At 42.8% G+C, this 19,717-nt stretch overlaps 1 protein-coding gene across 2 annotated transcripts in view; it reads right to left on the reverse strand.

Moving 5' to 3' along the window:
* Positions 1–19,717, reverse strand: part of ACOT11 (acyl-CoA thioesterase 11) — a 58,956-nt gene that overhangs the window by 2,712 nt on the left and 36,527 nt on the right. For both annotated transcript variants that reach the window (XM_083619417.1, XM_083619416.1), the window contains 11 exons: positions 17,097–17,198; positions 15,284–15,446; positions 13,885–14,041; positions 11,681–11,800; positions 11,095–11,239; positions 10,261–10,316; positions 4,024–4,090; positions 1,531–1,614; positions 1,139–1,272; positions 549–680; positions 116–242 (listed from right to left, as the gene is read on the reverse strand). In XM_083619417.1, coding sequence (XP_083475543.1) covers positions 116–242; positions 549–680; positions 1,139–1,272; positions 1,531–1,614; positions 4,024–4,090; positions 10,261–10,316; positions 11,095–11,239; positions 11,681–11,800; positions 13,885–14,041; positions 15,284–15,446; positions 17,097–17,198 — 1,287 coding nt within the window. The remainder of the gene's footprint in view (positions 1–115; positions 243–548; positions 681–1,138; positions 1,273–1,530; positions 1,615–4,023; positions 4,091–10,260; positions 10,317–11,094; positions 11,240–11,680; positions 11,801–13,884; positions 14,042–15,283; positions 15,447–17,096; positions 17,199–19,717) is intronic.

Raw genomic sequence — 19,717 nt, forward strand, 5'->3', positions numbered from 1 at the left:
GAATCCTTGAATAAGTAGGGAAAGGGGATCCATGGGACATTCCCCATAATCCATATCCAAACTGAGCCACTATCACTCATTCCTCTGCTGCACTCTTAGAAAGCTAAATGCCTACCTTGGTGAGCTCGTCTGTTTCCTGCCAAATACAGAAGCCAGAACACAAGGTCTCCCCACGGGTATATTCTGGTTTTGCTGGATGTGTTGGCAGTGTGACAGATCTGAATGCTACAACATATGGATCACTGGAAAGAAAGGAAACCCAGTTAGAACAAGTGCACTGAACTTTTCCCTCTCTGCTTTGACGTTCACCATGCCCATAACAACCCCCAAAGAAATCTTGTTCTGCTTACTCAATAGGCTGAACCTGCCCTGAGCTAGCCTAGTTCTTGCCTTTAGGTTTTGTCCAAAACTGGTGAAATGAAGTTTGCAGAAGAGATTTTGAAAGGCCACCTGGGCACTGGTCTCTTTTACAGATGTGTGTGCACCATATCTGAAGTGGAACAGATGCCCTACAAGTTGCAGAGGAGAGGAGATGTTTGGCAACATACCCTTTGCTGCAAGGCTTCCTTTGTGACACGAGGATGACGAAGTCCTGAGGCTTGTTTTCCTCGCTCATAGTATGGCTAACAACATGATAGATCATGTCCTCTTTATCAACTTGTTGGACAAGTTCAGAACTCCTGCAAAAAGGGAAATCAGAAGGTGAACAATTGGAGATGGCAATTGCCCTTTCGCATCTGGCTGGCTGCTGTGTGATACAAGATGCTGAACTTTGACCAGGAGACCTTATCTTAGGTTCTTATATTTGTGCAACCGCAACAATAAAGAGCAACAAGAGCCAATTGGCTAACTTTTGGGAGTGATCAAAGTTGTGAGGGCATAAAGGAGGAGGCCTGCTATTGTATCTAGTATCATTGGTAGAGTAGCTAAATAACCTCAGATCTGAGTTATGCCGAGATTCTACATGAGCACAGAAAAGAATGTGCATTGGGCACAGAATCTACTGTTCCAAGAATCTCAGCTTCTGGGTTTGTTTGTTTTTAACTACATGAGCAGAAAGATCTCTTAAACTATGAGAATGGGAATTCGGGACACCATCCCTAACTAAAAAGCAATTGTTAACCACCAAAGTACTTACGCATAATGATTGTCCCATTCATGCCTGTGTCGCAGGTCCGAGAGCAGAAGAAAGGCCTGCATTGCATCAATGCAGATGGTCATCTCTATTCGGATAGAGAGGAATTTGTCCTCTTCCAGTGTGTACATCTTGACCTTAGAGAGCGAAGGCAGGGGTGATTAAAACCACAAAAATGGCACCTCCAACAAAAAATATCTACATTCCAGTTCAATGCAAATGTAGCCCAACAAGTTTCATTGTATGCACACTTCACGAGAACAAAAATAATAGTGCTTGCAGTCTGAAAACCATGAAAACCCACAACAAAGATAAACTGAGATGAGATGCTTGGATACTTGACTACATGTTTTGCATTTGAGACTGAACAGTTGCTTGAGGATGGGGTCAGCTACCTTGTCTCTTTCGGAGGTAAGCACCCAGTTGGCCTTTGCTACTAATGTCTTCAGTGCAGTAACATTGTTGTAACTCAGGTAAACCTGCATTAAAAAAAACACAAGAAAATAGCCCATCAAAAAGAGCTACTAATTGTAATGTGTCCAGCACCAGCATGACCTTTTCCCATTTCTTCCTCTCACTGTTCCTCTTATCTTTATTAAAGTACACACTGGTGGGCAGGGACTGCTGTGAACTTCTCTCTATTATTGTAAAGTATTGAGGGTCCTAGTACATGTCGTTTGCTCTAGAAATAAAAGACAGTGATGGGGACATCATTCCACTTTAAAACTTTGCCTTATATGCTCTTTCTGACACGGAGTTCCATGATCCCAGAGATTTCACAATTCTGAAGCTTTGGAATTTTTTAGCAGAATTAGCCAGACTTTATATAATTTCTTTAGAAGTTGCAGGGAGTCGAGTGCTACGAATCAGTGAGGACTCTGATAATAAAGCTTGCAAAAATAAATACATCTTCCTGTTCCATTTCCAATTGCTCCCCCATCCACCCTGGCAAATGGCCCCTATACTTCGTGGAACCTCCTTTATACCATCTAGTATCACCAAGTTCCTGTCAAAATATTCACAACTTCAAACAAAACTTCCTTCCACAAGAAGATTGTAAAGGGTCCTCCTCTTTCCCACCCCTTAACCTGCACAATATACTATAGCAAGAAAGTCTGATTTACTTTCCATCATGTGTATTTCTTTCTTGAGGAATGGGGGAATTCTAGAGGTGCCAAATATTGTTCACATTTTGATAACGAAATACATCTTAGCAACTCTCTCCACTGTTCTTAAACTTATTCACTGGCTCCTAGTTGCTTTCCAGGCCTAATTCACTGCTGGTTTTAACTTTTAAAGCTTATTTGGCAGTCTTGCACAACAAACCTGTTTCTCCCAAATTGGGACTGTTTTTGAGACAAGGCTAGTGATGGGAAAATAATGTAATGTCCTGTAATGTCCTCACAAACAAATCAGAATGAATACTGAACTGAATAAATAGCTGTCTTTGCCTAACCACCACCCAAACTTTGTTGAGCATTCATCGTAATTTGTTTTGAGCAGTCATCTTGAAGTGACTTAGGATAAGGACATTCTAAATAATAGCCCATCTCCTTAAACACCTAGGCAGATTTTCAGTCATCACCAGAAGCTCTGCTTTGAGTGCCACCACCTTTGGAAGCAAGCTAGGAGGGCAATAAGCTGAAGGCCTTCCATCAGTGGTTTGGAATTCCTTCCCAGCAAGGCCCAAAATAGCCTTCTGAAGGTATTAAGAAGTTTATGAAAGCCTTTGGGGTGGGGGGAGAGAAAGATTGTTTACATGGAATGTGATGATATTTTCTTGCGTTTATTCTGTTTTACTTTTCTCTTGCATCAGCTGCCTAAGAGACCTGCTGTCAGACTGAAGGAGGTATAAGTAAATATTTTAAGCAAACAAAAAGTAAACCATGGGTTTAACAAATCAAATGCTCTAACTTTAATCACCAGCCAAGGTTTCAGTGGGTTTTGTCCTGATTGCATAGCAACAGACACATGTCCGCTTCTAAATATCTAATTTCCCAAGGTACAGGCAAAATGTCATGTCTGGCTGAAAAGCCAATATAGAAGCTACCTGGAGGCCAGCTTGCATTCTGAGACAACAGCATGGAGTCTCCTTCCTGGAGAAAATGGCTACTAGTTGAGAGGGCTATGTTACCTCCAATATCAGAGGCAGTATGACTCTGAATGCCGTTTCCAATGAATCACAAGTGAGGACGATGCTACTGCACTCACATCCTGCTTTTGGGCTTCCCCCAAACACCTGCTTGGCCACAGGATGCTGAACTAGATGGGCTACTGGCTTGATCCAGCAGGGCTCTCCTACTGTTCTAAACCAACACACAAAGCTTTCTAACTTTATCTTTGCTCATGAGTAACATTTCTCGTTCCCTCCCACAAGAGAGCCCTTATTCCTTAAGACATCTGAGGCACAAACAAGTTCCATGGCAGGTACGGTTAAGTTTTTGGGGCCTGAGGGCGGCAGTCCCCCTTGGTCAACCTTCTCAGGGAAGCATACAGATGACGAGTATGTCCAAAAATGGGCACCTCCCATTGGCACACCCACACTTGTAAATAGATGGGACTCACAACACACACCCCAAGCTGATTTGTGCAGATCAACTGATGGGGGAAGGGGTTATTGTCCACTCTCCACCCATCAAATGAACTTTCTGATAACTAAGGATTTTTTATTTCGGCTACACCCATGGGTGGGCGTAGAAACTAGTCTACTGTACAAAGGTAAAATTCACATTTGTTGCTCTGTGCACTTCTGCTTTTGGCACCACCCACGACTGGCATGTGGCCCCTGGAAGGCTGCTCCACGAGGAATGTGGCCCTCCTGCTTTGGAGGAGTCTAAAGGCCCCCTGAGATGCAGATGTTAGCAACTTGTGGAGCAAGTTTATTTTACCTTATTGCTTTGATCCCAAGGCACAGACAAAGGTACTTCTGTATGCTTGCAGGAAAAGACGTATTTTCTGCAGAAAGGAAAAAAATGCATCGGTTACGCTGAATGTTGATTGTCAACAAAAGGTAATTAAAAAAACGCTCCTCATAAAATTGGCACTAGAAAGGAAATGGCAAGTGTGCTTTGAACGTGACCTTCCAAAGATATTATCTAAAAGAAATAGGTTATCTTGTTTTTACATTGTCTTGTTTTTTAAGTATAGCTTTTAAATTAGCCACCAGACTGAATCCAGGTATGTGCAGAGGAAGGGAGAATAAATCTTTTGGTTTAACAGAGACTCGCTGGGCAAGATAGCTATATGGTCATCACAGAAACATAGAAATGATTAAGGTTAAATACCCTTAGGGAAATCTGCATAGGATACAGAGGCAGGAGTCATTCATTTTCAGCCGGATCAGACTGGCATGTTACCAGATCTGGGATCTGGGCCTTCAATTTCCACGTGTGATTAGAATCACATGAGGAAGAGCAGGAAGGGTGGCTGGCCCGCAAAGCGTCGCATGCCCACTTTTCTCTGCACACTGGGAGAGCAACTGACTGCAGCAGGAGCCTGTTGCACTCATGGTGCCTGCCTGCATGATCAGGACTCTAAATTGCACAGGAAGCCTCCACAGGTGCAGCAAGTTCCTGCACCTGGAGGACAGCAAGGGCAGGCACAGGGACACACAGAGGAGTTCACCCCCACTTTTCTCATCATATGAGGAGGAGAATACCTGAATGCCAGTTTAATCAAGGCACTCTGGAGCAAGCTAGTTACACAAGATAGTGGTGTCAACATCTCTCTCTTTTTGTACACAGAGTATTATTCCCAAATGGGCTGGTGGCTGTTAAAGAAAGTAAAGCAAAACTGAGATAGCCGGGATGAGGGTAGAAAGTGGGTGGTCACAAACAACCAATCAAGGGGGGGGGGGAGGTCTTCCTCTTCAGAAACCTTCCCTTTTCTAATTATTCTCTCTCTCTCTGTCTCTCTCTCTCTCTACACACACACACACACACACACAATTTTTATTAGTTTTTGCACATGTTTTCCAAACATAACATCCCATCTTATACAATATAACAAACCTTTGGCTATCACAGCCTAGGACTTCCGTCAACCTCAACTAATGGTTTTCTAACTTTCTTTCTGATTTTGCATTTTATTTTAATAGTTATTGCTATAAAATCCAAATCCTAAATAAACTCCTTAGTCCTTTTTTGCAATAATTCATATAGTTCTCCTTACAAAACTTCTTGCAACCCTACAAGCGATGTCAATTGATTACAATTGTCTTTCAAATATATCATAAATTTCTTCCAATCTTTCAGGAAAGTCTGGTCTTGCTAGTTCCAAATTTTCCCAATTAATTTTGCCAACTCGGCATAGTCCATCAGTTTCATCTGCCACTCTTCTTTTGTTAGTAGTTCTTCTTGCTTCCATCGCTGTGCTAATAGTATTCTTGCTGCAGCAAGAATCCTTTTCCTAATTATTCTCAGACACGTTAAAAGGGAACAAATCAAAGACTGGTAAATACTCCCCAGCTGAGAGCAAGTATGAGATTATACATGTATTAGGGAACACTATGCTAGTTTGTGGGATACCTTTTATTTCTTGTGTGGGGCACATTGTGTATTCAAGGTATAGTTTTGGGTTTGTTTTTCAGTTAAGTGAATTCCTTTGCTTGCAATCATTTTTGGCAAAATCTGTCTTGGTTCATTCTGGCCTTTTGCTGGTGCTAGGGAGTGAAGGCAGGCAAACACCTGGAGAAAATCACATTCAGGTTCGCTCTAACACACCACAATCACATCTATTGACTTCTTTCATATGTGGATCAAGAGGCCCACTTGTGAATAACTACTTATGCAACTTCCTGCCACATCCCCCAACACAGAGTGCCCTAGATTCCTTTTCCCTAGTTGCAGGGTTAAAGTCAGAAGTATCACCTAATTGCACTAAAATAAAACCTTGCACAGGATACAGCATCTCTCAAATTTAGACACTGCTATTAAATTTGGGTCTATTTTCAGAGAGGATTTGCTGCACACAGGTGAAATGTAATGGGATTTAATGTAGGGGCTTGAGGAAATGGAAACTGGTTAGTATGGTGTGCGTGACTCAGCTTGGTAGAGTGCATTTCTGCTATAGAACCAGCAGTAGCCTTGGACTCAAGTGACAGAAAAATTGCTTAGTGCTAACAGCAGGGCACTGACAGTCACAAGATGCTCTTGTTCTTTGCTCAACTGTATCACTCCCATGCAATCTCATTATCAGGACCTAAGATAAGGAAATGAGAAGGAGGAGAGATCTGACTGATAACAACTGATCTATGACCTTCAAGGTGACAGAACCATGGTAAATAATAAGAGGTCTCGGCTTGGCAAGCCATATGACTTAGAGACATTTTAAACTTCTTAGGAAGAGGAGATCAGACAGAACAAAGTCCACAGGTTTTGTGGAACAAGGAGATTCAGGTACATACACAAAATGCACACTTGCACATCAGTTCTCAAGAAAAGGAATTTGCTCATATTCCTTTCTCCCCCATATTAAAAGGCACCCATGGAGTCCTAGCATCATAAACAGAACATTTGGTCAGATAATATATAGTAAGTTACAGACATTACTATTTAGATTGCAAGCCTTCAGTTACAGCTCTATTCTGTGTTTCATATCAAATAATGCTGTGTGTGTGTGTTTAGGAGTTTAAAAATAAATAAATACTTTTAATAAATTCCCTGGATTTGCAGCTTGCAAGACCAGCCCTAACACAAGATGAAGTAAAATCATGATCTTGGGACAACAAATCTAAACAACCCCTTTTAAATCACTTAAGAGACAGGATGGGGAACCTGTGGCTCCCTGTATGCTGTTGGACTCCAGTTCCCCTCATCCCCAGTCAGTGGGGTCAATCAGCAGGGATGATGGGAGTTGCAGTCCAGCAGCATTTGGAGGGCTACAGGTTCTCCTCCCTGACTGAGGGCACCTCAATTCAGCATGCACCAACCTGATCCTCCTGCAGCAGTACTGAAAAGAGAGGGAAATGGTACCTCCAAGCTGAAGTATGTTTGCAGTCTCTCACTCACACACACACACACACATGCAAATAGAGCAGATGTTTTAAGAGTAATGGAAGCACAATCTAAAAGCTGTTTGTAGTGGCAGAGACCATTTCTCCCGAATGTGCTTTATGCTGAAGCACCTTCCCTTCCACTCAGACACCATAGCTAGGTGGCCAGGCTGATGTCATGCATTGGTGTGGGCCAAAACTTTGCTTAACAACCCACCAGTTGCAAGATAGTGTTATAGTAAGCCCCAACCAGGGTAAGGTGGCAGTGGAAGGGAGGCATATATGCGCTTACACTCCTGGGAGGGTGAAAGTTGCACAAGTGCCTTATTGAGCTTCTGTGGCTTCCAAATATATTGTAATCACAGCAAAACAGGCCCCCGTGTGGTTTTCAAGTGTACTACAAATGCTTTCCCCAGAAGAAGGCTCTCTGTGGGTTAAAGAAATATCAGACATGAAGCAGCCCCGTAACAGAAACCAGGACTTATTCCACTTTCTCTGTATCCACCACAGACGACACAAGGAGCCTCTCCAAGTGACAACCTGGTCATTGCCTTGATGGTGAGGATTACACATGCACTTCTGAACCCCTACTAGCAGGCAGCAGGCAGGTCTGAGGTGAGGTGTGGGGCTTCTGTGGTCTCTCTGTATGTGCTCTGTCTAGAATGAATTTTAGGGCAAAGAACAGATTGCAGGAGAGTTCTGTGTGGCAGGATATTGAGAGCTAAGCTACCAGCAAGGATGCAGAAGCCACAGGCCTCAGTCTCTACACCAGTACACAGAAACATAGGAAGCTGCCTTAGAGAGAGTCAGACCAAAGGTCTATCCAGCTCAGTATTGTTTATACCTAATGGCAGCAAGTCATCCAGGATTTTAGGCAGGGAACCCTTCCCAGCACAAAGAAGCTGCAGAACTGAATGTGGTACCTTCTGCATGTAAAATAGATTCTTTACTATTAAGCTACAGCGCCCCCCCCCCATGAAAAATTAGTTCTTTGTTCCTTGACTTGTGGGGGGGGGGTTCACACAAGGGTGGAGGGCAACACAAACTTTATTTTAATATTGCTTTCAAATTAAGGTTGTTTTGCAAGGTACAATGCATCTTTGAGTTGAGCATCTCATAAACATGCATACGCAAAAAGTTTTATTAGCTTTTAAAAAAAACATTTCCCCCTAATAAAGATTTTAGAAGAGTAAAGGTTTCTATTGTGAAAAATTGTGACCTGTCCTACACCCCAAGGTCCCAGGGCAGGTTAAAGTAAAATGGTAAAAACAATTTAAAACAACTTGCAATCACAGAAATAAGGCGGGTCCTAAAAAAGATGGGCCAGAGAAACAAAGCGAGACAGGCAGACACCAGAGACCACAGCTACTCACCAGTTACCTCGTGAAGTTGTGGCATATTTAAACCTGAGGTTATCCTGAACTGACTCTTCTCCCCACCACAGAAGTGTATTTCATTCTAAGTAGGCTTTGCAGTAAACGGCACTGCTGCTCAGCCAAGCATTTTGTATATCCCCCCAATGATTAGGATAAATAAAGTTACCCTGTAGATTATTTAACTGCTCTGCCTGCTACGCTCTCCTGATAGGATGCTGTAGCTGCGGTTCACTAGCAGGCACAGGAGAATGACAGAGACAAATGGCCAAGCCATTGAGATGCCAGAAAACAGGGGACTCCTGAGCAAGGAAGGTGCCGCAAACCCCTAAGTCAGAGCATTCTAAGCACTGCTCATGATGCTCTGGCAGCCTGCCTTCTTCTTCCCTGCCTTCTTTCGCTGCTCTCAAGAGAACGCATTGATCTGGCATTAATGCTCCGAGAACTGTGGCCTTAAGGATAATGCATGCGGTCTCAGTCTGTGTTCTGCAATAAATTATGAATTAGAGACAACCAAAGAACAAGGCTATAAATACGCTATGAGGTTTTAGTGACATAACAGGAGGCAAACTGGAAGGGGCTCTGATGTCACCGCAAGGCAAAACTAGAATCAGAATGAAAACACAGAGCTGGACGAGGGTTTGTTTTATAAATAGGACTGGCTGTAGAAGAAAGGAACAGACTGAGGATGGGGGGGGGAAACATTTCTCTGAGCTTTGCTGGTCACTTTTTCCAGCTTTCCCTTTCTTCCACGAAAACTTACACTTTCGTCTCTACCAAGCTTTTACCTTTCTGACAAATTTTGCTACCAGAACACAGTGGGCCGGATATAGCCAGTGAATTTCTTGCTATTGCCTTTCCTTCCCTGCATTTTCAGCAAACATATTTTGCATCAAATTTAGTAATCAGCACAGAATACAGATTCTGAAGGATCTTAACACTTGCAAAAAAAATTAGAAAGCTAATTTGTATCCTCCTTCATTGTGGAAACAGGCTTGCGATCAAACCAGAAGTGCCCATAAAAAACTCCAGCGCTGAAGAAATGGAGTCCGTGTGCCTTGCCTCATTTCCAGTTATGTCATGACTGCGTTCTACAGCCAGGCAGTGCTGTTCAACCCACCATCCTCCTATTCCAAAGGTTTAATGTCAGCCCATTTGCAAGGCCAAAGTTCAACCTTAGAATGTGAAGTAATTACAAAAAAAGAAGTGTGTGTCTGAGCATGTGCAAAGTATGTGTTCCTTCCTAGGAAGGAAATAGGAGAGAAACCCAGACATGCTGTTCTGAATGCACATAAGAGATTTCGCCAGTGAGATCTAAAAGTTGTCAGTTACTGACATCATCAGAATGAGTCAAAAGACAGAGCTTAACTCTTCTGTGAATAAATAAAAACAGCACATGTTTTTTGGAAACGGCCTAGTTAAAGTCAATTTGGATAAATTCACAAGAAACACCTCGCCTTCACTCCTACCTCCTTCCCCTCAAAATAATCCCCATTTGGTAGCTACTGCCTCTGCTGTTTTCAAGAACGCCACCATGGGCACTTTGCTGAGCCACAGAGAATAGCAGAAGCTCTACCTGTGGATCAAATCCAGGGGCCCCATGTGCAGGAAGACCTGCTTATACGTAATTGTTTCAGCCTACAACATATGAATACAATTCTACTGCAGGAATGTACAATGAGGGAGGAGGAATCACATATGGTCCTAGTTAGGGAGAGAGCGATGCAAGGAAGTTGCCAGAATAATACTTTTTCACTTACCTGTCCAGTCTGATTTTTTTCCTAGCGCTAGCTTCTTTGAATCGTCTTTCTCCATCCTGTTAAAGGGAAATAAAATGGATGGATGACATTTGGAAGACATATGAAGCATGCATAGGAACAAACAAAGCGAGGCTTTAAACTAAATAGATGGGCCAGATGTTAAGAGTTTAATTCAAAGGAGTTTAGGTTGCCCTGATTTTCCTGCAGTAAAAAATTATGGGCCAGAAAAGACCATCACAAAGGCTGGATCCACGGACAAATAGTATCAACACCGTGAACTGTTATCTGCAAAAAAAGTTGCAGCACAGAAGGCTCCAGTCAGTTAATTAGACTTTTTAAGGGTCTCTTCCCCACACCCTGGTATATTCTAAAAAGTTGCCTTTATATATATTTTTTGCAAACCCTGGGGTTCCCTCTCAATATTTCCCTCTTCTGTGTGAGATGTGTCATTTTGACTACACAAGCAGTGGTACTAATGCCTGAACATAAGATATAGAAGGAATGATATACTCTCCCCCCTCCCCATGTATAAAGGCAGCAACCATTTTGCGTGCGTCCAATTGACGTGTGACCACCGACCATCTGGCCTTGAATGGCGCTATATAAATAATACTAATAATAAATGGTGGTCCTCATGCTATTGCACACCTTCCTTAAGAGATTTCTTCTTACTTCTAAGCTGACACAAAACAAATTTTCACAGTTTCCCCAAGGAGAAAGCTGGTTTTGCATGGCTAACATGCTACAGTGTGCAACTGAGTGAGTTCATACAGGGTTACCAAATTTGATTCAGGACCACAATCCATCACTTTCAAAGGCATTGCTGCTTCTTACCCCAGGCTCTGGTTTCAGCATTGGAAGTGTGCGTGGCTGACCCTCATCATTCAAGACCACAAAGGTCATGAAGGCACTGTTGATGTGTCTTCGGCTGACTTCCATTTCATGTCGATAAGCCTCTACACACACCCCAACCTCCATGCTGAAATTAAGAACAAGACATTTATTTTTTTAGCTGGCACAGATCAAAGTATACGTAGAACTGTGACAAGTAGGAACAGATTCCATTTTTTATTTAAAGGGCCTTTTTGTTAACTCCGCTTCTTTGGGACTTGTGAATTTATCCAAATTGATTTTAAATAGGCAGTCCCCCCCCCCTCAAGTGCTGTTTTTATTTATTCACAGACGAGTTAAGCTCTGTCTTTGGATTCATTCGGATGATGTCAGTAACTGACAACTTTTAGATCTCATTGGTGAAATCTCTTATGTGCTACATGGGGGGGGGGGGAATAAAAGAAACAAAACAAACCAAAAACTTCAATCTGTCATCTTCCTGTTCAATGACTTTGCATTTGTTCTGGTAGATCATAAAATGGTCTAATTTATACAAGTGAAGTACTGTAAGTTTTCTGAAAGGCAATACCTGTTCTTGAATGCATTGTTGACAATGGCCTTGAACAGGAGGCGGTCCCCAACCTGAGATGGTCCCCTGAAATGGAACATTTCGATTGTCTTCAGGGTGGGGTGAGCGTGGCACAATCGGCTAGGGAAGAGAGAGTATATTATGAGCACTGAAAAATCAAAACCAGTATTCTTCTGCAGGACAAAATATCCAAATACTACTTCCAACTAGTAATGGGTAAGCTGTACTCTCACACAAGAGATATTATCAGTTCTCCATTCACAAAACAACACATTTTTACCATGACACAGCGAGAGTCAGACCTAGGCTATCCAGCAAAGGTCAAGCCCACACCATACATTTTAAAGAGCACAGCTTCCCCCAAAGACACCTGGAAACCATAGCTTGCAAAGGGTGCTGGGAATTGTAGCTCTGTGAGGGGTATACAATAGTACCCAGGAAGCCATGCACTTTAAATGTGCAGTGTGGATGTGACCTTATTTTTCCTCTGGCTCGTTGCTGTGGAGAAGCTCTTTCTCAATCCATGAATACACAGGGAGTCCCTAAAAATGAGGGAGTTTGGGAAGCTTGGGAAATGCCCAATTTAAGTTTCCCTTCATCTCTCTTCTTCACAAACTTATGTCATCCAGATCCCCAGAACTAAGTGTCACTGTGTCACCTACAGGAAAGCAGCTAGCTTGTCTCCGCTAACGGTGAAGGGCGATCTTTGGCACTGCTCAAAGCTTTGGACCCTAAACAATTACACAAGGAAGGCTGCCAGTGCTACAACAAACTGTCCCCGGTGAAGAGAGATGCAGTGCATCTGCTTAATTATGGGGAGAAGGCAAAAGTTATGCACACCAGCCTCAGCCAGAGTAAAGTGCATAAAGGGAGATGCATTTCTGCAGCAGCCAGGGAAATATTTGGGTAGGGCCACAATCCAGCATGCAATCTGAATGCAAAAGGTCCCAAGTTCAACCACTGGAATCTCTAGGCAGGGCTGGGAAAGACTCCTCTCTGACGCCCTGAAGATCCAGGGCCAATCAGTATAGATGATACTGAGCTGGACAAACCAATAGTCTGACTTGATATAAGGCAGTGTATATGTTCTATGCTACTTCTCCTCACTAGAACAACAACTCATAGAATTTACTTTCAGAAGTAGAAATGTAACTAGGCAGAGTAGGCACAGACCTACGGGCCCCACACTTTTAGGGGTCCCACTAAAAATGGATTAAAATAATATTGATTTGACCTTGAATGAAAATTACAATCAGGCTTTCTCAGTTTTAGAAGATAATTTGCAAGGGACCCCAAGATTTCAGCTGCCTAGGAGTCTCCACAGGGTTTAATCTAGCACTGCTTGAGGGGGACTGTTTCCTTTAGCCTATCTGAACCAGTGGAACTTGTTTCAATGAGGAATCTCCGTCTTGTGGGACAGCAGTTAAAATAAGTCCTGCTTTGCTTCTGCAGTACCAGAGAAAGATATGGGATGGCATTCTGCTACGTTTTACGCAGAACAGACCTGCTGAAATGAATGAACATGACTAAGTTAGGTTCATTAATGTCAACGGGTCTTCTCTCAGTAAAACTTAGTTAAATACCACCCAGGATGTCTAAACCATTAGGATGCCTCGTCCATACCCTTTGAAACCAGGATGTTGCTATAACTGGCTATAATGTGCGCTACGGTGCTGCGCAGGCCTAGTCAAGTTCTACGGAAAGGAGCTAAACCTTTGCCAATGGGCAAGGGCTGGAGCTCAGGTGCAGAGCAATTGTCTGCATCCAGAAGGTCCCAGGTACAACCCCTGCATTGCCAGGTAAGACTGGGAGATGCCCATTCTGAAACCTTGGGGAGACGCTGCCAGTCAGCGTAGGGACAATATTGGGCTAGGGTTGGACCAATGGTCTGACTCGGCATAAGGCAGCTTCCTATGGTCATCAAGAAACATTGCTAAATTTTGGTAAATAGGTAACTAAATAGGTGTTGCAGAGCAATGCTTTCAATGAAGGACACTTTTACAACTGTGGAAGTAATAACACCTCTGTTATTGGTAAATGATGGAACAGAAGTACTCCAATGAAGAGAGCAGACGTCATAGTGACAAACTCATCTCTTCATATGGAGGCCAGTCCCAACCATGCACAAAGCAGGAGTTGCAGGGTCCAAACTTAAACAGCCAAGTAGCACCACCCTGCCTAGTTCTTCCCCCCAAGTAGACCACCTTGCCGCTATTGTGGCCACATTTTCCATCCAGGCCATGATCTGTCCTCCAAATGTGTTCCCCTGGTGGTTGGCATGTGGGGGCAGGATGAGTTCCACACTTTCCACTCTGGTCTTTTCTGCAGGAACCATCATGCCACACTCTCTGTTCTCAAACTCTGGTAAGAAAAAAAAGGACACAATTTTATCAGAGAGGTGTCTGGAGAGGAACAATCTTCTCAGGGTTGAATCCCCACACCCTTTCCAATTTGCTGGGAGCCACAGTCTGGCAGGGAAGTGGGCAGGAACTGCTGCAGAATTATCTGGCACAAGAAGGACACAATGGTTCCTGTTTACAGCATGCAACCCCAGGAAGCCACGGAGAGTCAGCATTTGTGATAAACTGGGATGTGTCTAAATGAATAAACTGGTAGGAATGCAGATACCAGGAGCTAGGAAACAAGTGGCAGCCAGTGTAATACAGTGGTTAAGAGTGTTAGAAACTGGGAGACCAGGGTTCAAATCCCCATTTGGTCATGAAGCTCACTGCATCTCTGCCTAACCTAATTCACAGGGTTGTTGTAGGGGTTAATTGGGATGAGAGAAAGCCACTTGAGCTCCTTGGAGAAAAAGGTGGGATATAAATGCAACCAATAAATAAAAGCAAGGACCCATGAAAGGTGAAGCCCCTAACTGACAACCACTGGCACCACTGTTGTGCCTCCTTAAACAGCATGGCATGGACAGCATATGGGCTTCAAGCCTGCAGCTGAGCACCTTCTCTGCAGCAATTGTGACCCCTTAGGGATTTAACAACAGGCCAGTGATGTGCTCTCAGTAGCTTCTTCCACTGTGCCACCCATGAGAATATCTTCTGGCAAAACCTCCAAGTATTCCTATCCGCTAGGAAATACAGCTGCTGCTCTAAATGCAAGGACAACACAGAAAGCAAGGCTGACTGCCGCTGAAGATTACATCTTTAGCAAAACCCAATTACCTTCTTTCTTCTATGCGTGAGAATACCTTACATAAATATCGCTGTGGGAAACCCATCATGTAAACACTGTAATTTGAAAAAGAAATACATCCATGTATATCTATCTGGCAGGAAGCTGTAGCTGGCTATGCAAACATGTGGTCAAAGGTACATACTGCTTCATGCACCAGGGGACTGCTAGAGACAATGCTGCCTGACAAAGTGTGAGGAATCCATCTACTACATAATCATCTGCTTCTATATTCTGTGGTGGCCACCCCACAATTATAGGTGGTGCCATGCTCTCCAGATACAGGGCTAGCTTCAACTCTCAATGTTCAGTTGCTGATGGTTCCCTTTTCCTGCTTGTGAGCACACTTTGTTGTTTCCAACCCTGTGGCAGGATTGATGTACTAGACAAGTGCTGCCCATCAGCAAAAAGTACCTGAAAGGAGCCTGGGGATTTCTGTACCGGACTGGACAGGGCTGTTAGTAACAAGGTCTTTGATGGTCTCTGTGTGGGCCAGTCGCATGCGGCGGCGTTCAGCTGCAACGCTGTACTCAATCTTCTCCTCTTCGGTTTGAGGAACCAGGGGCTTTAACTTGATCTAAGTGTATTATGGAAAAACAACATAAAATGTACCTTTCAGTAGAGAGCCTTTGCCGGTGTTAAGCATCCTGACCTGAGATTTTCCACATTCTGAGAAAGTAGTTCAGCAATGACCTGCCATTTATTTTAAATCTAAAAGCTAAGGAAGTATTTTTCAGCGGCCTCTTCGGGCACAGACCTCACAATGCGGTTGACATAAAACCACCATAAAATAATATTTAATACAGTATGTCAATGACAGCCCCAATTTACAACAACAGTCACTCGAAAACAATTCACAGGCCACCATCACACCATTATAATTCAATAAAACAACCTTTAAACAGTTTCTGGAAAAGCAGCACTCTAAATCCTTTTAAGGAAAGGGGAACTGGAACAAGTGAGTTTTTCATCGGCCCCTTTAAAAGCCTGTAGAGATGGGGCAATACACAAATCACTTTGGAGGGAGTTCTACTAGCTTTGGAAACTTGCTGAACGAAAAAGTTCAGGACATACCCGTGATTGCCCAAAGCATTACCAAGCCACATTTTACCTATTTTGATGCTGATATTCTCTGTAGTCTGCATAGTTCTAGCGTAAAACAATAAATGTGTTGTTCACTTTGACGGGAGTGTGTGTGCATGTCAAGGAAGGCCTTGCAGTTCACAACAAATGGCACCATGGCCTTGTTTTCCAAACACCTTTGTACAGTAGGCTACATTACAGGCATGCAACAAGCTTTCTATTTTAATCGATAGAGGCAAGCAAGAAGCGTTATCCACATTCTGACCAGGCAAAAGCACTCAAGGAGATTCAGTGAGGTGTGCAGTCTGAGGAGAGTCCCAAAGGTCAAACAAAGGGGCCTGAGGTTTCCAGCCCCTGGTTTACACCATGGTCCTGGGTGTGCTTTCTCAGAAGTCCAGCACGTTCAATCCTTGCAAGTATGCAGAGAACTGTAACCTTCATACAACTTTCGTCCACTGCACAATCAGCCAAAGTTCTGTATGCCACAAAGCCAATAACGTCGTTGTTGTTGGCAATGGAGTGCGCCTCCAAGGGTGAAGTCAAACTACTGCGTTAGTAGCACCAAAGTTACCTCTCCAGGGTGCAAGCCTGGGCAGTATGTATGGAGGTCCTGGGTTGCCCAGAGGTCAAGACCCTCCCCTTGGCCTCACTGATGTCCAAAGGAAAGCAGAGCAATATGTTTGGCACCAGCTTGGCTGCAGGAATTGCCGGAAGGAGGAGTACAAGTCACCATGAAAGCAATCTGTATTTATATTTGTGTGCCCCAATTTGTATTAAAAACCATGCAGTGCTATCCCATTTGTGTACTGCAGAATTCTAGACCAGCTAATAAGTTATGATTGAATTAAAATATCTTTATTTTTCTCCTAGTCTCAACATTACAAATTAGACCTCAGCAGAGCTGCACCAGCAACATACCATATAAAAACTGATTTGTGTGTGTGTGTGTTATTTTTATAAATAGTTGTTAAGGACTATGATAACATAGCGAAAGCAATCAACAAGAGTCTTTATACATTCTTTAAATGCACAGGGTAGTCTCTATAAAGCAAATCTCCAGGGGGAAAGCGGGTTGAAGGGATGGAGCAGCAATGCTATTTTTTTCCAAATGCCTAAACTGAAGATTTTAACTCTCTGTGCTTACCTTAGCAGACGGCTTGCCTTGTGCCACAAAAGTTGCATAGGCCTTGCAGACATTCCACTGCTCCCCATTGCACAGGTCTTCATAGCTGACCTGTACACCAACCTAGAAACAGTCACCAGAGGGGAGGAAAAAATGAAGGTGAGGTACTGAATTAAGAGTTTAGTTGCATTTAGAAAAAAAAACCTTCCACTATTTCCCATTCAGAAAAAGGAACATCTGAAACAACTGGATAATATTTCAAAAGAATGCTTTGTAGCACCTGAAGGAGTTGCACTGCATAATAGCTCTCTGTGTTGTTCTAGTTCTTAGCTCTGGTTTGGCAAGTCATACTTCTGAATATTTAAAGGTGAACAGGCGGTGTGATTATTGCTTTCTATGTATTGCTGCTCTCCTAAGCAAATGAATCACAGAGGTTTGTTCCCTGGGGCAGAAAAATGAAAACCAGACATCCCCTGGATAACATTCTTCCCTTTTCCAGCAACAGAAGCCAAGTTATGGGAATCAGGGTGCTGTTTGGGTTTCGCCTGGATAGATTCTTGTACTGTGAATTACAGAAAAGCTTTTACAATTGATGGGAGCAATGAATATTCCACAAACCAGGGCCATACATACTCTGCGCCCTGCAAAATGTGGTCTCTATATAGCTTCCAGGAATAGCTGCTTTTAAGTTTTCATTTTTACTTAAAATCCAAGTTTCTAGCCCTTATGGTTATGAAGGACAATTTGATGACTTGGAAATAGTATCACAATTAGGATTCCAAACTGGACCAATTGCACAGAAACAGTGACAGCTCTACTTCCCTTCAGAAATATTTCATTTGGGGGGGGGAACCTTACGAATTCATGTATGTTAATATTATTATTCAATAGAGTATTTAACATAATATTAACATATAACAATAACTGGTTCTGAGAACATATTCCAGGATTCACATGCACATGGAAAAATAGCCAAGAAATACAAGGCTTTGCTATAGGAATGTGATACCATTCTGGAACACAAATCTTGCCAATGTGCTTCAAAAGCTCAGCAACTCACAAGTAAAATAGTACATCGGCTGTAGCATGATCACTGTGCCCAGCAAGTGGATTTTGTCCTCTCCTGCAAAACTCCCATTTTACTCTACATGTTGGTTGACATGGAGGATGTTCCTCTGCACGGACTGGTGCAGATTCACATGAACCTGCCCAAAAGCTGAGATAGTCTTTGGAGACCCTTTTCTAGAAGCTCCTACCATGAGTAGTGAGCCATAACCAGAGACAGAGCTGCTTCTGCGATTGTACCTCATTCTGCAACTCCCTCCTAAGAGACATCTACCTGGCACCGTATTTGCAGTCTTTTATTAAGCACCTGCTGGAGTCTGTTCTGTTCACTCAAGTTTTCGGTGGTGGTTAAATTGTATCATTTAAGCCCTCATTGTGGCTGGTATTGTCCCTGCTTGTGGTTTTATTAGCTGCTGCTCTGAGCCTATATGCGCTTTTTAAATTTTCTCATGTGGTTCGTATTGCTTTTGTTTCATAGATTATTGGTTTTGCAATTGTTTTTATGGATATTGCTTTATAGATCATGTAAGTGCCCTGAATTTGATTTGATTTTTGCCAGATATGTGGGGCATGTTTAAAAAAATGAAATGAAATGAAATAGGCTGCCACCTATCCACTGCACTACAGTGAATTTCAACCCATTGACAGGGCATAGGAAGCTGGAAATAAACCTGAAACCAAGATTTACTTCTGCAGGAAGACACAGAAAACAGCCTTTCCCTTATGTAGCATTCACTCCAAATAGTTGAATGTTATTTCTGTGTCATTCATTATTCCTATAGGATTCCTCATCCCTAGCCCTCTCTGTTTTCCTTTAAACTATCCAACTCCCTTCTTTTGCCAAAAATATTTCAAGTTCGACAAAGAAAACAATGTTTAGTATTCCCATAACAAAGCTTGCACTTTTTCATTTACCCTCCACCACCTATCCTCATCCTCTACAAGTGGTTGTGACCATCCTTTGATATATTAAATAACTTAGGAAAACAGATAACAACTTTTTATGAGATATATTGGTACAGTGTTATCTTGGAAGTCAAACGGAATCCGTACCGGAAGTCCTTTCGACTTCCAAAACGGTTCAGAAACCAAGGTGCGGCTTCTGATTGGCTGCAGGAAGCTCCTGCAACCAATCGGAAGCCACGGAAGTCGCAAGGGATGTTCAGGGTCTAAAGAACGTTTGCAAACTGGAACAATCACGGCATTCGGGACCCAAAACGTTCGTCTTACAAGTCGTTCAAGATCCAAGGTATGACTGTGTGTGTGTGTGTGTGTATGTATGTGTGTGTGTATGTATATATATATATATATATATATATATATATATATATATATCCCAGCAACTCATCTTCAATTCAAATTAACTCAATAACTGCATGTTTGCATTATCTTTTTGGAGAACAAAATTTGAGCGCATGGTACTGGCAACTGTAGGGTGAGATCCTAGCCTTCTCAGAAGTAAGTCCCACTGAATGCAGCGGAGCTTGCTCTCAGGTAAGTGGGGTTAGGATTGCAACCTTAGCTGCATATTGGGCAACAAATGCAAGTCCTCCAAGATAGCACACTGAAGCATACAA

This window comes from Podarcis filfolensis (genome assembly GCF_964270895.1).
Source record: "Podarcis filfolensis genome assembly, chromosome: 6".
Lineage (NCBI taxonomy): Eukaryota > Metazoa > Chordata > Lepidosauria > Squamata > Lacertidae > Podarcis > Podarcis filfolensis.